The 16,659-nt window shown below is 34.5% G+C and overlaps 1 protein-coding gene across 1 annotated transcript in view; it reads right to left on the bottom strand.

Annotated features, from left to right (window-relative positions):
• Positions 1-6,389: 6,389 nt before the first annotated feature.
• Positions 6,390-16,659, bottom strand: part of LOC147074567 (zinc finger SWIM domain-containing protein 4-like) — a 171,494-nt gene continuing 161,224 nt past the window's right edge. Inside the window, exons 11-17 of the mRNA XM_085944090.1 lie at positions 16,334-16,496; positions 13,036-13,398; positions 11,849-12,131; positions 11,187-11,302; positions 9,396-9,546; positions 9,072-9,293; positions 6,390-7,773 (exon numbers count right to left, since the gene is read on the bottom strand). Of these exons, the coding sequence (XP_085800216.1) occupies positions 7,354-7,773; positions 9,072-9,293; positions 9,396-9,546; positions 11,187-11,302; positions 11,849-12,131; positions 13,036-13,398; positions 16,334-16,496 (1,718 nt within the window). The 3' untranslated portion in view covers positions 6,390-7,353. The remainder of the gene's footprint in view (positions 7,774-9,071; positions 9,294-9,395; positions 9,547-11,186; positions 11,303-11,848; positions 12,132-13,035; positions 13,399-16,333; positions 16,497-16,659) is intronic.

The following is a 16,659-nucleotide window of genomic DNA, read 5'->3' on the forward strand; positions in this document are numbered from 1 at the left end:
TTTGTAGAAATCGGCTCGTCAAAAATGAGGAGACCTTTTACAATCTTATCCCTAATAACGAATGAATATGAAAGAGGCACTTTCGACTAGTTCAGACGATATGTTCGCTTAACATTCAACTAAACACTGCGAAGCTACTATTTTCGCAAAGCACATCTTCTTTTGAATGGTTACAGGTTCGCAGAATACTACTGGTTCGCCAACATAGTGGATACGAAAATAGTTTATGGGAAACTGGGAAATGGTAGATTGAAGAAAAAATATCATTATTTTAGTTTACAACTTATATATTTATACAAATGAAATCGTATAAACAGAAACAAATTTACGACAAATGCACAAAACGACATACAGTCATCATCGTCACCATAGTATAAAACTAATTCAGAACTTTAAAACTAATCCAATAACTGTACAATAAATAAAAATTAAATTGAGAATCCAGTCATTCATTGCATTAATTATTTAAACATAAGAGAAACTTACAAATGTTCGTCAACAAACCATTTTAAATTATAACGAAAAATCTCCAGATGGTTTTGAATGGATGCCGAAGCAATTGCAAAGAAAAGGTTTAATATTGTACGATACATATAACATTTTATTGAATGAATATAGTTCAACAAGAGACAATAATACAATAATTATCACACACTCAGTAAGAGAAATAGAATGCTTTTTGTTATAATAGCATTAAAGTGAGGTTTGGTTAGTTAACCCTAAAATCGCTGTAATTCATGGCTTCACAATGTATACAACGTAACTATATCGGAACAGGCAAAGTGTTAAAAATCTCTAATTTGACAGCATCGCTTTATCACTGCAGAAACTATATAATTTACATTTCCTCTTACTGTTCAATATAATATAGGTATGTCTGCCATTTCATACTACGTGAGTATTTTCAGCATCAAGAAGTAAAATATTAGTTTTCAAATATTAACTTAAAATACAGTCTCTTATTAATAATAACTCACCAAAAGTGAAGAGATCATTTATCGTTTTTATTCATTACAGCAATTTAAATTTTGACTTGTGAACTTTTTCATGACGCGGGCGGGTATTCTGGCAATATGTCCTATCTTACATTTTTCTTGAAACAATTTCGCATGGATAGACGTAGCCAATCAATGTCACAACTATTGCAATAAAATTGGTTGTAAGAGCGCGAGTGGAGAACTACAAGGTTCCAAAAGGTTTGTTTTTTGCGAAACAAAAGTAACAATGAGGCAGCTTAGAATTAATACTACTTCATTGTTGGGTTTGTTTTGTCAAGGATGAATACTTAGAACCTTGTAGTATTAGGCTCGCGTGGGCTAAATTCCTATATTATAGAAAAGCAATATATGCACAAATTTACCCATAAACATTTTCGTACAGTAAAACCTCATTAATACTAACAAAGTTGATTTCCAAATTCGCTGTAAATCGAAATATTCGCTAAAATCTATTAATAGCGATTTCCACTAATTCGGAACAAATAATTTTACTGTTTTATGCCATACATTTTGAATTTTGTGATTTGATTTTTTTTTTCGATTTACTGTCCTACCGGTCCTTTTTACTGCCGGTAGATGTATGTATGGCGGTTTTGCACGTCTTGCTTCATATAAAATAAATGTGTTACCAAAATTTTTAACTCTCCTGTAAAGTTAGTTATTTTGCAGATAGGACATATTTACCAGAATGACGCGATATGTACGTTAATTTCAATGACAGAATGTGAAAAATCTTATGGGAACATCTCTGGAAACAATACGACATAAACAACCAAAAAGGAAGAGCTCTTTAACATCAAACCGAAGGCGTCGGTTCACACAACATTGAAAACATAAAAATGAAAGAAAAAACATATTCATGATAATAATAAAATTGCAGTCTGACATCTCACAAATAATAAATTGCACATACTTAAAAAGCGTTATTTGGTTTTTGCAAAAACCGCATCTCATAAAAGTTTGGCACCACCAATTTAAAATAGCAAATTATGGAATCTTAGATCGACCAGACTTGTGGTTTTTTTTTTAGATAGCAAAGTTTATGTAATTTAAAAAATTAATATCCGTTAATTTATTTATCATGTCTACAAAACATCACTTTGCATAATATAAAAATCACAAGTCCAACGCCTGACACGTTCATACAAAATATCTAAATAAATTCATACAAATAATTGAAAATCTAACATTATAAGTCATGTTTATCATATTCTCTGATTTCACGTTCACTTTTTCATGAAATTATAATTAGATTACGTTTATATCAATTGTTCAAGCCTAAAAATACATTGGTTCTTATGTCCTAAATCACTTTTCTTACTGTCTTGTAATTTTACCCAAAATAACACTGATTTAAAGCAAGATTTTATGTGTCAAGATATTCTGGTCTACACATTGAGCACCAAATCTTCCAAAATTCTGATAACCCAAAATGTAACATGCTAAATAACTAATTTTCACTTAAGTTTGCCACATACGGACCAAATTTTGTAGTTATGATTAGGTACCATCAGCATACAATGTTGAATTTTGTAGCAACCACAGTTTGCTGAAATCATATATATCTCAACCGCAAAATGTGGTTCAGGTGAGACCGACCTAAAAATTAAACTCTTTAAATAAACGACGTCACTATTTTATAACCCCCCTCATTTTAATTTCAGAAAAAAGTGAGTTTAAATTTTGTTGGTTTTCTCATGTCACATTTTCTACAATCTCCCTAACCCATTGATATACTACTGGATGAATCATATGCTTCTTAAAATGACGCCCGATTTTCAGCGACTCGGCCAGTGTTAAAACTTACTGTTTTAATATCAGCGGACTTAACTCGATATAAGCTCACTTAATATTTGTCTCGAAAACGACCTGGCAATAATTATGAGTAAGCCCGATCTAGCTTGCATCTTACTCTAACTAATAGTCAGCGCATGACGACTTGCTCTGTCCGCTCAGACATGAATTTTTGGTAGCTTGCAAGCTTTGGGTTGCAGACAGTCTTAGGGTCACTATTCCAAGAACACAAATTTAGTTTTATAGGCAGGACAATACGGGTGAAATTCGGGAATCCATGTTAACGGTCTTAACGCATTATACCTACAAGGAAATATTATAAGACAATACTTGTAATATCTTCTTTTGTGGTACATTTTTAAAATGACACTTGTATGGGAACTCCTCATCTAGTAGTATATCAATGCCCTAACCCCATTATCACAAATCACCACCTTAGAGTGTGATGTCATAAAGCCGTCTATATTACAGTCAAACAAACCATGGCACTAAAGTTCGAGTTCCGATGATAATCCTAGGCTTTACTCCGAATAATATTAATTATGTATTAACGTATTACCATTTTTTTTTCAATATCAAACAATCGTCATTTTCTACAAATAGTTAACCGTTATTATTCGAAGAATAAGGAATAACTAGCACTACGATCGAAATTCTCAGTTTTGTGCCACGACCTAACCGTAGAGGTCCTTGGACGATGGCCCCATATTCTGGCAATGGTATGAAGTGTTTAGCCAAATATACCATCAACCGACGTTTATCGAAACTATCGGTGAAATTGATTATACATATTTGAATATTGTTGTAGCATAAAACTTTGTTTTATACAACAGGTTACATTTTATGGATTTAGTGCTCATAGTGTAAAAGAATATTGGTAGTTATCGCTTTGTTCTTTTTTAACACTTTTATAGTAAACTTTTATTTTGTGTTAAATAATTATGTCATTACTGATTTACGGGTAATTCGGTAATTCATTTGGGATTCAACAGGAGTGGCTCCATCTATCACGCGTTCAATTCTTCTGTCAGGTTTTGTACTTAGTGATATAAACAGCGATACTCTTAGTAAAATACCTAACTACTTATTTGCCACTCTAATTTAGGGAAGCATTTTTTATACAGACTATTATTTTGTAGAATACAATATATAAAATAATCGGATAGCTTTTAATCTTATGATATTTTAGTGACACGTAACTTAGTAACTTACAGGGTAAATAATGTTACAGAAGACATGAAGTAATGGCACGCATCGTAAAAATACATAATTAAACAAATTAAGAAGCAATTGAAGTTACCAGAATATATTTCCTGTTACACAAACAATTTTAAAACCTTTATGATAACATTAGAGTCATTCGACAGAATAATTGGGGACATTACTTTATCGGATTTTAAAAATTATTGTTACGCAATAATAACGTAAGTGCCATTTGATTTCATTTTGTATATTTTAAATGCTTTCAACTTAAACTTCAGAAAATGCACTCAAAATTAAATCATGTACAACGTGAATATGTTGATAAGTCTAAAAACAACAATTCTCAGGGCAGCTATTTGTACGTTTGGCTTTCTGTGGTAAATTTCAGTTTAAATGTTTTCATAAATTCTCAACAAACTAAAATTTAAAAACATTCCTGATTTACCACAGAAAACCAACCTCACAAATGCTTTGAGAATTAATATTTTTAGACTTATCAACAAATTCACGCCATACCCGGATATTATTGGTTCTTGTCTGTTTAGTGGAAACTAGCGACAAACAAATTTTGAAAATAGCCGATATACTGGATTATTTTTTAGGTTAAGTTGAATTCATGAATTTTGCCAAAATCAGCTATGAAAATTGCCACTGTTCCCGCCTGGCTTCCAGTATACCGAATGATTTATAGCTCTTTAGATTTCGGCTGATAACATGTTTTATAAAATAATTTCGTTTGGCACTTAAATGGTTTTTGCAAAACTCGGTCCAATTTCAAATGTTTGAAGTTTTGATGTGCATAATATAAAAACAGTTTGGGGAGATGTCTTAAAATAATCAAAGAAGAAAATTAACAATCTATCAATAAAGTAAGAATTAACTAAAAATAAATTTCGCTAATCACTGGAGACAAAAGTACGCCAATTTTATACAAATTAAATCCAACCGAGTGGATTTAACTAAAATAAAACCCTACATATTTCTTGAACAATAGCATGTTTTAGAAAATTAATTCTCCAAATTACAAAGCGTCAACATTTAATAAAGCTGTCGGAAAGAATATAAAAAACCAATATATAGTTAACTGCTCTAATAACAAGCCACTTCAATATTGCATGGTTGTATGTGATTTTTTTTATAAATGTTTACATTCAAAAACACATTAGGTATAAAAATTTAAGATTATTGAAAAGGTTGTATTGTCGAACAAGAACTTCTTTTTCTTAGTCCACGCATTAAACCTGTTAACTAACAATCCCCTCTGGTGCAGCTAATCGCACTTCCATTTTCAAATGAGAAACGCCCCCAAATTTATCATTTCATTTTACGCTCCCGTGGTGTACAGATCTATCAATTTACGTAATTTTAAACTTTTTATAATAAAAATGTGTCTAAAACGATCAGGAGTGATGTTAGAATTATTATTAGTAAACTTTTGGTTTATGCGAGCCAAATACAAACGTGGCTCTAGCACGCGTTGCCACCATGAGAGGTACGTCACTGAGAAGTCTTCTGCATGTGGATACAGTGACTTTCTGTTATTGCCGATGTCTTGTTGTCGGACAATAAGTACAAGTTCATTCAACTTTTTCATCATTCAGTTAGACATAATATGTAGCATGTTTTCCTGTGTATTATAATATCATCATTGTTATTCTGAAAAAACGTTACATATAACCATGTAACATTGATACAGCAAATGATTATTGAAAAGTGGTGTTCATGTTGTTTTAAATTTAGCAATAGCCTGATTAGTACTTATATCTAATAGTAACTTGTAATTTTTCATTTTGATTTCAGTATTATTTTTTAACTACAGACTGAATGAAAAATCTTTGGTTTTCAGTAATATGCAGTGTCGCATATACTTTAAGTGTTAATCGTATTATGTAGAAGCAGTGACTGGCTAGATACTTTTTTCAATATTCTACTTAAATGTTATGGAGTAGTCAATACATTTTTACCCGATTTTTTACATTATAATTATACACATTATCCATCGCCTACTCGTATGCTGTTATGTCGTCTCTACCAGATTTTTGAGTATTTTACTATCTTCGAGATACAGGTCGTAGGCAAATTGTTACAAAACATATTATGTGCCAAAGTTAAAAGGTGCTAAGTCAAATTTGACTTAGCACCTTTTAACTTTGCAACACGAAGATTAATATATCGCTTATAAATAAGAGTTATCGTTTACGTAACGTAATTAACACTATATTCACGAAACGCTGCGTAAATTATAGAATACTTTATGGCATGGATGTACATAAGATATGATGCTTTAGAGTTTTACTTATTTATTACGATAGGCAATAAGTCACTATTATATTATTACCTATTTACATATTTTCTTATACGACTTTCCGTTAATTTTTTTTTTTTTTTGATTTTACATGACCATCCATATTTACACAAAAAAATATTAAAAGTAATAAATGAGATCACATGAATGTCATAAAAATAAATGTTACGTCAAATAAAATCAACAAATTTATACACTTTGGCACAATGAAGCATTACTCTCAATCTGTTGCGGTGAAACAGAAAATAGTGCCATTTCGAATGACAAGTCGCGAGTGCAGAACTACAAGGTTCTAAGTGTTTATTTTTGGAACTTAGAATACTAATTCATTGTTAGGTGTTTGTCAAAAATAAACACTTAGAACATTACAGTATCAGGTTCGCGAAGTTATAACTATTATTTATCTTAAAATACATAACTTAAAATCGGTGGTCTGAGTTTAATATTAAACCGACATAGTTAACCTAACTTTCATTTAGAAGATATGATGATGTAAATATAAAGCAGACTCCTCAACAAAACTTCAATTCTCACAATTACTCCCAAAATGCAAAGATCCAATAATATGTATAAAGAAAGTCCCGGAATTATGAACAATATGTATTTTATGCGGACATCAAATCGTTAAACACATATATTGGGTCAACTTTCGTAAGTGTATGAAGACATTACCAATCTTTTTAGGAGATAGTGTCATTGAAGTATTCAAGAACGATCCAAAACACATTACATACAATAGAAATGTCCGAGAAAACTCACTTATCACTTCTATAAAATCGGGAGGCTGCCGTAATTCACAATATCCATAAAGATTTTTCAATATACATAATATATATAATAATTTTCATTAGTAGAGCACTTGTAACACTGATTACAAAATAATATTTGAAATACATGAACACGTTAAAAAACTATTTATTTCATAGTGAACTGATTGTAACATAAAAGAATATTTTTTTGAAAAGCTATAAGTTCCAGTAATAGAAAATACGTATGCATATAATATTGCTTTTATTATGAAAATTTAACACGTTGTTTAGTTTTTATTCAATTTCACCCGAAACGTTCTTTGACGAGAAACATGAGTTTCTTTTTTCCTTTATATTTAAGTTTCATGTCGGCCACGAGCTGAGCGAACTGCGTTTGGCCATCGGGGGCGAGGGAGAAGGTGTCTCTCGCTTTGGCCAGAAAGTCTATGAAGTCCGCGTAGTGACGCGGCGAAATATGCGTGAGGCGGGAATGCGTGGTCGCCACATAGGCGCGCAAGGCCGCCTCCAGCAGCGGTCGGAGGGCCGGGGACGTTTTGGCCGATCGACCTCCGCGCGGCCAACATCTTCGGAGCACGTCAGCCAGTACACCGGCGCACTGGACATTCCGGACCACAAGGGGGAGAAGTCCTTGAAGCTCGTTGCGGCCCAGAGACTGTGCTAAGGCACACGCCCAGTGGATGTCGTTTATCGCCGGATGAGTGTCCTGGAAAACAACAATTTCATATTACATCGGCCAAGTTCTACAAACTTAAACAATATATCAATACACATATTGACTCTTAACGGGTTTTGTCAATTTTTAATGTGGTAAATGTTACAAGCATTATGTAACAATACTCCTATTATGATGTTTACAATGCTCTAATAATGGCCCTTATTGCAATGTAGCAACAGCTAATTTTATATGAAGATATAAATGCAAAAGCCAGTCGCCATAGACTAACTAAGCTTTGAAAGTAATTTTGCTTTATGACATAATACAAAGCCCCGTGAATGACTATTATTACCAATATTGAATGCGTGTTTCGTTTATGTGGCTTGGTTAAGTTTATCCCAGATTTCTCCACACTTGAGAATCACACCTACTTACAGCCACACCCAGAAGGTAACTCACTTCCCTTATTTTTGTGTTCCTTGGACCAGACTGAGATACCCGGGGTTCCAGCGGCTAGCTCAGGTGTCCATCGAACCCCGGATTCACAAAAAAAAAAAAAAATTAAACGGTTGGAGTATAAATAAAACTCGGTCTTTCGTGTTCGTGACATGGTCTTATATTTTCTTATGATTTTTAGTTTCACAAATTTATATCTGGGTTTTTACGATTACAGTCGCAGGTCCTATCCTATTGGAAAAGGGACGCTTACTAACTTTTTTTTCTCTTTTTAAAACTTCGCGTACCCACGCCATTCTACAAAAAGGACTCTCGTGATTGGCCAAATTTTATCGCATGATTTTGATTTGACGAATCACGAGGACCACCTCGGCGCAGGCGCGCAGATATTTCGACGTAGCCGGCAAGTGCGGCAAAATTTATTATTTTTGAATCCTTATATTTAGTCTTAAAATTATCTCTTTCATCCATCATCATTTTTACTTTTTAAATTAAATTAAATTTATCTTAATTACACCTCCGCCCAGTATATGATTTTCACATACCGGACGAAGGCCTTTACTTATGATTAAAAAATACTTACGTGGTTGAGCAAGGAATCAGATTAGATGTTTTATGAAGCCGTTTCTAGAGGTCAGGGTTACGTTTCGACTTAAAGCTACTAAATGATTATTTTACACCGGGAGAAGCCCGCCTGTAACAGGGGTGTATCAAGACCCTGGCATGTCTCTGGATGGAGTCAGATAGAACTCTTTTTTTTCATGATTTGTCCGTAGTAAGTTAATGGATGGTTTCGATTTTTTCAGTGAAGCTCCAAAAAAATAGAACTATCAATTAACGTGACGAATGGTAACAAACAAAGCTTAAATGATATTGAATAATAGCCATACCTGATTATAACTAAGGTGCAGATTCCTCATGGCCAGTAGAGCGAGACGATACGCTCTGGCAGGATGCGCTCGGTGCTGGAGGTAACGAGCCAACGCGAAGAGCTGCTGCGGGGCGAGAGCACCTCGCGTGGCCGCGCTCGCCACCAATTGGTAGGCTGCTTCCGCCGCCCCTCCCGCGCCTTCGCACAGCGTCAGAGCGTGCAAAGCACAACCCGCAGGATCCTAGATTAAAAAAACAATGTTAATGTCATTCTATTAATGTTAATCCATTCAGTTTTGTAATATTTGTTTACATTTGAGACATATCAACTATAATTCACAAACCTTTGTAGCACACTGCAACGCCAATGTCCTAGCACAATTCGACAATTTCTCTTGTTGTTCAAAAGTGAGGTTAAGTCGAATCATTGTGGTGTGGGACATCACGGTTGTGGCAACAGGACCCGTCGCCTCAGTAGGAGTGAATAATTGATACCTAAAAGAGAAATGTGATTAAAATATAAATTACTAAACACAATGCATTGTCACTCTATGCCTCCAGAGTACCTTTGTAAGAGTGACAGAGGATCGACCCTCTTGGAAGGGTTTAGATGAATTAAAAAATAAAATGCAGTGTGTGCAGAATGTGCAAATGGTGGCATATTTGAATTATATAAAACTTAACATGACCAATTTAGTTCAAAGAAGTATCCCGACCATCGGATATCAACTGTCAAATGCGTCGGATTACAAATCTCACTGACACATTATCATGGTGTTTTTATAAATTTATTGTTTGGCAATACCATTCCAGACAGTGTTATGCATGATGTAGATAAGTGTGTAAATTGCCAACAGCATAATTAGTCAATAAAAGTGGGATATAAGCCATCTACAAAAATTTACAGGTGAGGTGATATTTCATTTCATATATTATAACACAATGACATTAATGTGGACGAATCATCTGGGAATAAAAATGACACTCACTTTTTTGTCGGGTCTGCCGAATGGCATAATCTGTTCTAACGCCATTACAATAAAGGTGATATTGCTATTAATTCCCGATGCTTTTAGTCGGGTCTGCCGAACGGTTCGGTTCGAACGGATTCGCTCAAATGAACATCGATACTAGAAACACTATTCTAACGCCATTACAATAAAGGTGATATTGCTATAAATTCCCAATGCGTGATATCGCATAATGGAAATTGCGTGACGTCTACCTATACATGTGCGAATGTCGCTCTGCGTGAATTTAATTGCTAGCTACTGTATTGAGTGCGTTGTCCATTAATAATGTCATTGTTATAAGATGATATAAACATTAAAAAAAGCCTGAATAATGTTTGGAGGTACAGAATCACATTAAATAAGTTAAATCCAAGATATCAATTTTATAAATATCAAATATAATCGTTTAAAAACACCTATGTCCGCTGATGAATTTAATAGAAACTTTGGCGTTTATCCGTTTCTTATACAGACGGGCCTGTAAGTGTATATTTTTTATACAAAGTTTTTTTTTAAATTATACATTCAGGTGAAAATTCTTTTTTTTGTTTGTTTTTAGTCATTTTCTCTGAGGATTTTCTATTAAATTATTATCTGTCTGGTGTCCACGTCTATTATCTATGGCCTGCTTTTTGGGTTTTGTTTAAAATGTTATCTATGGATGCAATATCGCAAGTAACTTTACACACGTAGAAACTCTTAAAATTAATTGAAATTAACATGAATAATAATTCAAAATACTAATGCACTAGAGTTGGCACTCTCCATCATTGAATTTATAGAGATAGTGATCATTCAATATATTCTGCGGAATGACGAAACCATAGACTAAATCTGTCGCCGTACCAGCATGTGACAGCACATGATGTGATCATAATGTAATAGCAGCATAAATGTTGCCCAAGCACTACGATGCATTTTCTTATTATTAAAAGGAACTATATGTCTGTATCCTTTTACTCCGCTCCACGTTACATATTGGCAGATGGTGCTTTATTTAATTCAAGCGTTCATTTATAGATTAATTAATACATGACATAAACAGAGATACAATAAATTAACTATTTAGATTAATTAGGAGTGCTATCCATCTTACAATATGGAGAAAAGTTGAAAGCTTACCAGTTTTGCATGATTGATAACAACGCATCCAATCCTAGTTCAGTGGCGCACGTAACAAGCCAACGGACCATCTCACGACGTCGCCAATTCAAAGATGCTAAAGTCATTCTCATCACCTGTAATAAAAAACATCTTTATTGAATTGGTGACAAAGAGAAACAGGATTTATACTCAATTTGTAAGAAATACGTATATTACAGGCAGTCCTCATTACCCGAGTCTCCGCAGTTACGAATTTGAGGAAAGTGGAAAAAAAAATATAAAAACACGAAGCGCAATACCTCACAGTTTTCAATCGTCACTTTCAATCCCACACTTCTATGCTATTTCTGTCTTGCTCTTGTGTCTTTTTCTTTTCTAAACGTGTCCCAATTAAACTCATTTATTAAATAATTTTGGTCCCTCAGAAAACATATTTTTACACATTAAAATTTTGGTTTAATTTAATGATTCTATAACTGGTTTGAACTGTTTCGATGGCCCTTTTAAATCATCCAATAAATCAATACAATACAGTCACTTAGTGAAGAAGTAAAATAATCTTAAAAACATTGAACAGAGAGATATTACCCATTTATAGTTTCCATTTAAGTATTTTGTCAGTTGAACATTTCTCCGCCGACGCTCTAAATTTATAATCATATTACTTTGTAAATAATCACCTGTAAACCGAGTTCAAAAGCAACATTAAGCAGAGGCATGTGCCTCGGCCCCGCGTCGGGCGCCGCGTATCTCAGGGCATCCTGTGCTAATCTGAAAAGCTGCGCCGCACTCCGGACGTGTCGCCGCGCCGCTTCCAAGACGGCAGCAAGTCGAGGGGGCTCCCCCCGCGCTGCACTCAATAAGGCGCTCGCCAATGCCGCTTGCTGAGCTTCCGCCGCCCCCAGACCAGCCCACCCGCTGCGGCATTCTGAGCCGCATTGCTCTTCTTCCAGTATTGACAGTCTGAAAGAATACATTAAGATTTTAAAACATGGTAAAAGGGGCAATGCAATTATTATTGACTCATTTTGTGAAGTAGTCATATGACTATGGTAATTTTTTTAAATATGGCTATCGATGTACCTATGTAATAAGTATCATTAGTTGATATAGTCACTAATGAGGGCATCCTTTATATGAGGCGTCTAATTCCAAAAAGCGATAAGTCCACATTTGGTCAAAATCGAGAAAAAAATACGCACGTATTCTTTGTATAATTTTACACAATATGTATTGATCTATAAATTCCAAAACGCGACATAACCCTACGAAAAAAAATATTTTAAGTCTCGATTTATTACAAAAAGCGCCAAGTCCGTGTTTCATAATATTTAAAGCTTGGTTGATTTCGCGCGTGTTTAAGTCAACCAATAAGGGAACGTTCAATATTGAAAAGGGCGTCTCCCATGCTGTAGCATCTGGTAAACTCATGACAGTACCACGGAAATATGTGCCTTATGCGGAATAAATTTAAAAGTGAGGTACAAATAGCGCTACGTCCAATTTTATTTTGCCTATATTTATTACATTTAAGAGTTTATCGGCTGAAACAAATTGCCATTTGGTTCTAATTTCGACATAGAAAAAAATAATCTGATGTTAATACAAATAATTGAAGCTTGAAACATAAAAACGTTGTTTCCCGAAAATATTGAATTGTGGACTTGTCGCTTTTGTAATTGGACGCCTCATATGTAGTAATCCATTACATAAAAAGATGGAAGGCAAAGTGTGACATGACCCGCCTTAACATATTGCGTTATTGTTAGCTGTGCAAACGGGTGATAGAGCTCCGAAAATTCTTCTCAGGATACATACTTATTTCTCAAACAGTAGCACTCATCAACAGTAGGTACATATATCTCACCTCATTGCCCTCAAGCCGACCCTGTACGCCAGATCCGGATAGAAATCCAGCAAGGCCAGGAAGAGGTAATGCGCGAAGGTGTGTGCAGGGGCAGAGTCAGGTGGCACGTGCGTCCCTAGAGCGCTGGAGGGTCCGGCGTCGAGCAGCATATTGGCTACCCTCTTGAGCACGGCAGCCAGCTGCGCGTCAGGCTGCAACGCGTGTAACCGTCCCACCAGCCTCTCCTCCACTTGCAGAGCCCGCTCCTGCGCCGCTAGGCTGGCCCCGGCCCCTCTTCTTCGCCCGAGCCCCAGTAGAGCCGCCTCCAAGCCCAGGCACAGATATGATTCTTTTTCGCTGCCGGCTATTGTCACGTGTTGATATCTGAAAAGGAATAGGGGTTTAAGTAGGTGCACTAGAATCAGCACAGAGGGAATGAACAACTATAACTCGATGCGACTGCAATTCATCAACTTTGTGCATGTGTTATGATTCACAAAATGAATGTAACCTAATATCAAAAAAAAATTGTCCATCAGAAAAATATTTCACACTTGCAACAAAGTTGAAAGGAACTCAAAAGAAATATCGGTTTCAGCTATAGTTCAAATGATTACCACGCCAACATCATTCCTGTCAAAATGGACAACTTCATGGCAACGGCGTGCGCGTGATTTTTGTCTGCATGTTCACGTGTATGATAGTCACATATCAAATCAGTGTGGAATACTGAAGATCAATTATTCGATATAACTAAAAAAGATATCAAGTTATACACATTTTTATTTTTAGAAAAATCTATATACATACGTTAAAACTATGAGTTATTCATAATTGTAAATTTATCATTTATTATATTTTTTTGTTACTAATGTTTAAACAGACTATTAATTAAAATAATTTTAAATGAAAATTGTCAGAATAATGTATTTAATTCAATCTTTCGTATTTTGTCATTAGTTCCCTCCAGTAAATCCACAATATTATGGGGTTTAGGAAGAGAGGGCCTAACTGCGTGTTTTGAGTTAATCCATGTTTCAAAAATGCCATAATCCATAGACAATAGATACATCTAGACGCCACCCGTTGCATTGCTAAATGAAGCTACGTGGCGTGCGTTTGGTTTGTGGGCGAGCGAACGCATTCGTCTACAAATGTTCGAGACCATAGACCATTTCGCTAGTGCTCGCCCAAAGTGCTCGCACTAGATGCTCAGAATTAAAATATATTTTTCTATTTTTTTACGTTATATAGTATTTTTAAGCGGTCAAAATGCAACCATTAGGTAAAGATATCCATAATTAAAGTTATTTTAAAGAAACACTAGGTCACTGATATTAACCCTTTTACTCCCATTCGGCCGATATTTCGGCCCACCATACCTATGCGAAAACTCCATCTGGGCCAATCCATCGGCCGAAAGTTTGGATCCAAATTTACGATTTATTCCAATTTTTTTCCCGTCATATTTCGTCTCATGTAGACATAGCATTATATTAGGTCTGTGTTAGGTGTGACTAATATTTATTTTAGTATGGCACTTGTTTATAATTATGTCATACCCTAATAACTCACAAGTCATAATTGCTCTTGCTGTCGAACTCGAAATCAAAGTGGGTCATAAAAATAATAAAACAATATTTTTATGACACATTTTAAGTTCTGAGATTTCTTTTAGTTGTTTTATGATTCATATATCACATAATTATGAATTTTGTAATTTTTATGAACTCTGACCGAGCGAACAATGAATGCCCACTGTTTTTTTGGTAGGATGGTGAAAAAATACATGAATAAATATTATTATAATAGATTTAATGCTTTGAAACTTATTTTTTGAAATTACTTCATTCCCATAACAGTTAGTCCTCGATACTGTATCGAATTCTCGTGCGATTTCGTGAATTGAATAATATTCTTGAATACCTTGACACTATACGATTTTTTTTTGATTATTTTATAAAAATTCTATTTCATAGAGAAATAATAATAAGTTTATTTTTTTTTCTGTTACTAGATAAGAATAGATTATACTATAAAATTTGATATATCAATTCTAAATAAAAAATGTTGTCACACTTGTTTTGCAGTTCAAACATAGTTTTATCCGTTCATTTCTAAATAAATATTGATACATTATTTTTTTCTTTTGTTTTATTGATGTAAACTATCAATATTATTACTTATTATTGCTTTATACACCATTGAGAACACACAAAAAAAGTTTCAAATTTTTAAAACATGTGTAGAATTATTTATTTAAAAAAAACTAAATCGACGATTTTTTGGCAAAAAACGCTTGGGAGTTTTCGCATATGCTAGGCTAAATCAGCTGGGAGTAAAAAGGTTAAAATATATAATAATACACAAATAAATTGTCACGAACCTGTATCAACTTAGGTATGAAACGTAATACCATCTTGCTTATCAGTACGGCTATCATATTTTAATACAACACACAGAACCACCTTTCCTACTTAATTAATACTTTGGACGCGGAAGACACACACGGTGCGTAATGACCAGGCGGCCGATCAATGTAATTAACGTGCATTTTAAAGGGGGCAATTAAAATCTCATCATCTCTTCAGCAGCGAAAGCGTTAACTAAAAATATTTACCACTGACTTTATGTTTAATACAAAAAATAGCAATTTTAGCAACATGAGATCGCAGGTTATCGATGCTACGTGAAGCGATTCACCACGATTTGCCGGCGATACTTTTGGAAACTAACTCACACATATGTAGACCTTTTATCTTACTCTAGCGCGTGTTGCAGAGATTATAAGGGTGCCGAATACTTTCTCACTTGCACTCATGCATCGTTTTTGTTCAGGCCTTGCCATAATCATATTTATTGGTGACACAAAGCTCTATGTCGTACGTATAGCTTTTTACAAAATATAATTATTGAGTAAAGTGTAATTTATTTTACGAATTTCATAGCACCAAAATTTTTATTTACGTTTATCTCAAAACAATGTTATTGTAAACAGGCCCCTGCGATCCTAAATCCCCATAAAGCACTCGCCCTTTTTTTTGGACATTTGGCCAGATTGCATAATTATATTTGACATTTAAGTTTATGGATTAAATCACGTTAAAATAACCGCTTGAATGTATTTGTGTTGGCATTTCAAACACTTCTAGCGATTCCAAAACGATCCGTACATATCACAGTTCAAGATGATATTTATCGTGGCTCCATGTAATAAGCCACAATAAATCCATATGAATATTACGCACAAAATAACTAATGGTAAATAAAATTATTTAAATCACGTATCCAATTGTAGAAATGATAATGGATTAGTTACCTAGGAGGTATTATTGTATGCGTTTCCTCCATGACGTTGTCAAGATAAGGCAATATCCTAGGGCTTCTCAGAACAGGGTCTTCAACCGTAACGCAGGCTTCCGCTAGGCAGTCGAATATATACCACACCGCCTCCAGGGGATAGCCCATCCAACATGGACTGTCTGTAACATAATAAAAACAATGTATTTTTTAGCACACTAAATTATAGCACAGCAATACCATTTTTTTACCCCCTCCACAGAAGGGTGGTTATATTAAAAAAAACTTTTTTTATGAGGAAATCTATTAGCTATTTTATCAACCCATTGGGGTCCTTGTTCTGGA

This window comes from Rhyacophila brunnea, unplaced genomic scaffold, assembly GCF_057557595.1.
Source record: "Rhyacophila brunnea isolate RB1 unplaced genomic scaffold, BYU_Rbru_1.0 scaffold_16, whole genome shotgun sequence".
NCBI classification, from domain to species: domain Eukaryota; kingdom Metazoa; phylum Arthropoda; class Insecta; order Trichoptera; family Rhyacophilidae; genus Rhyacophila; species Rhyacophila brunnea.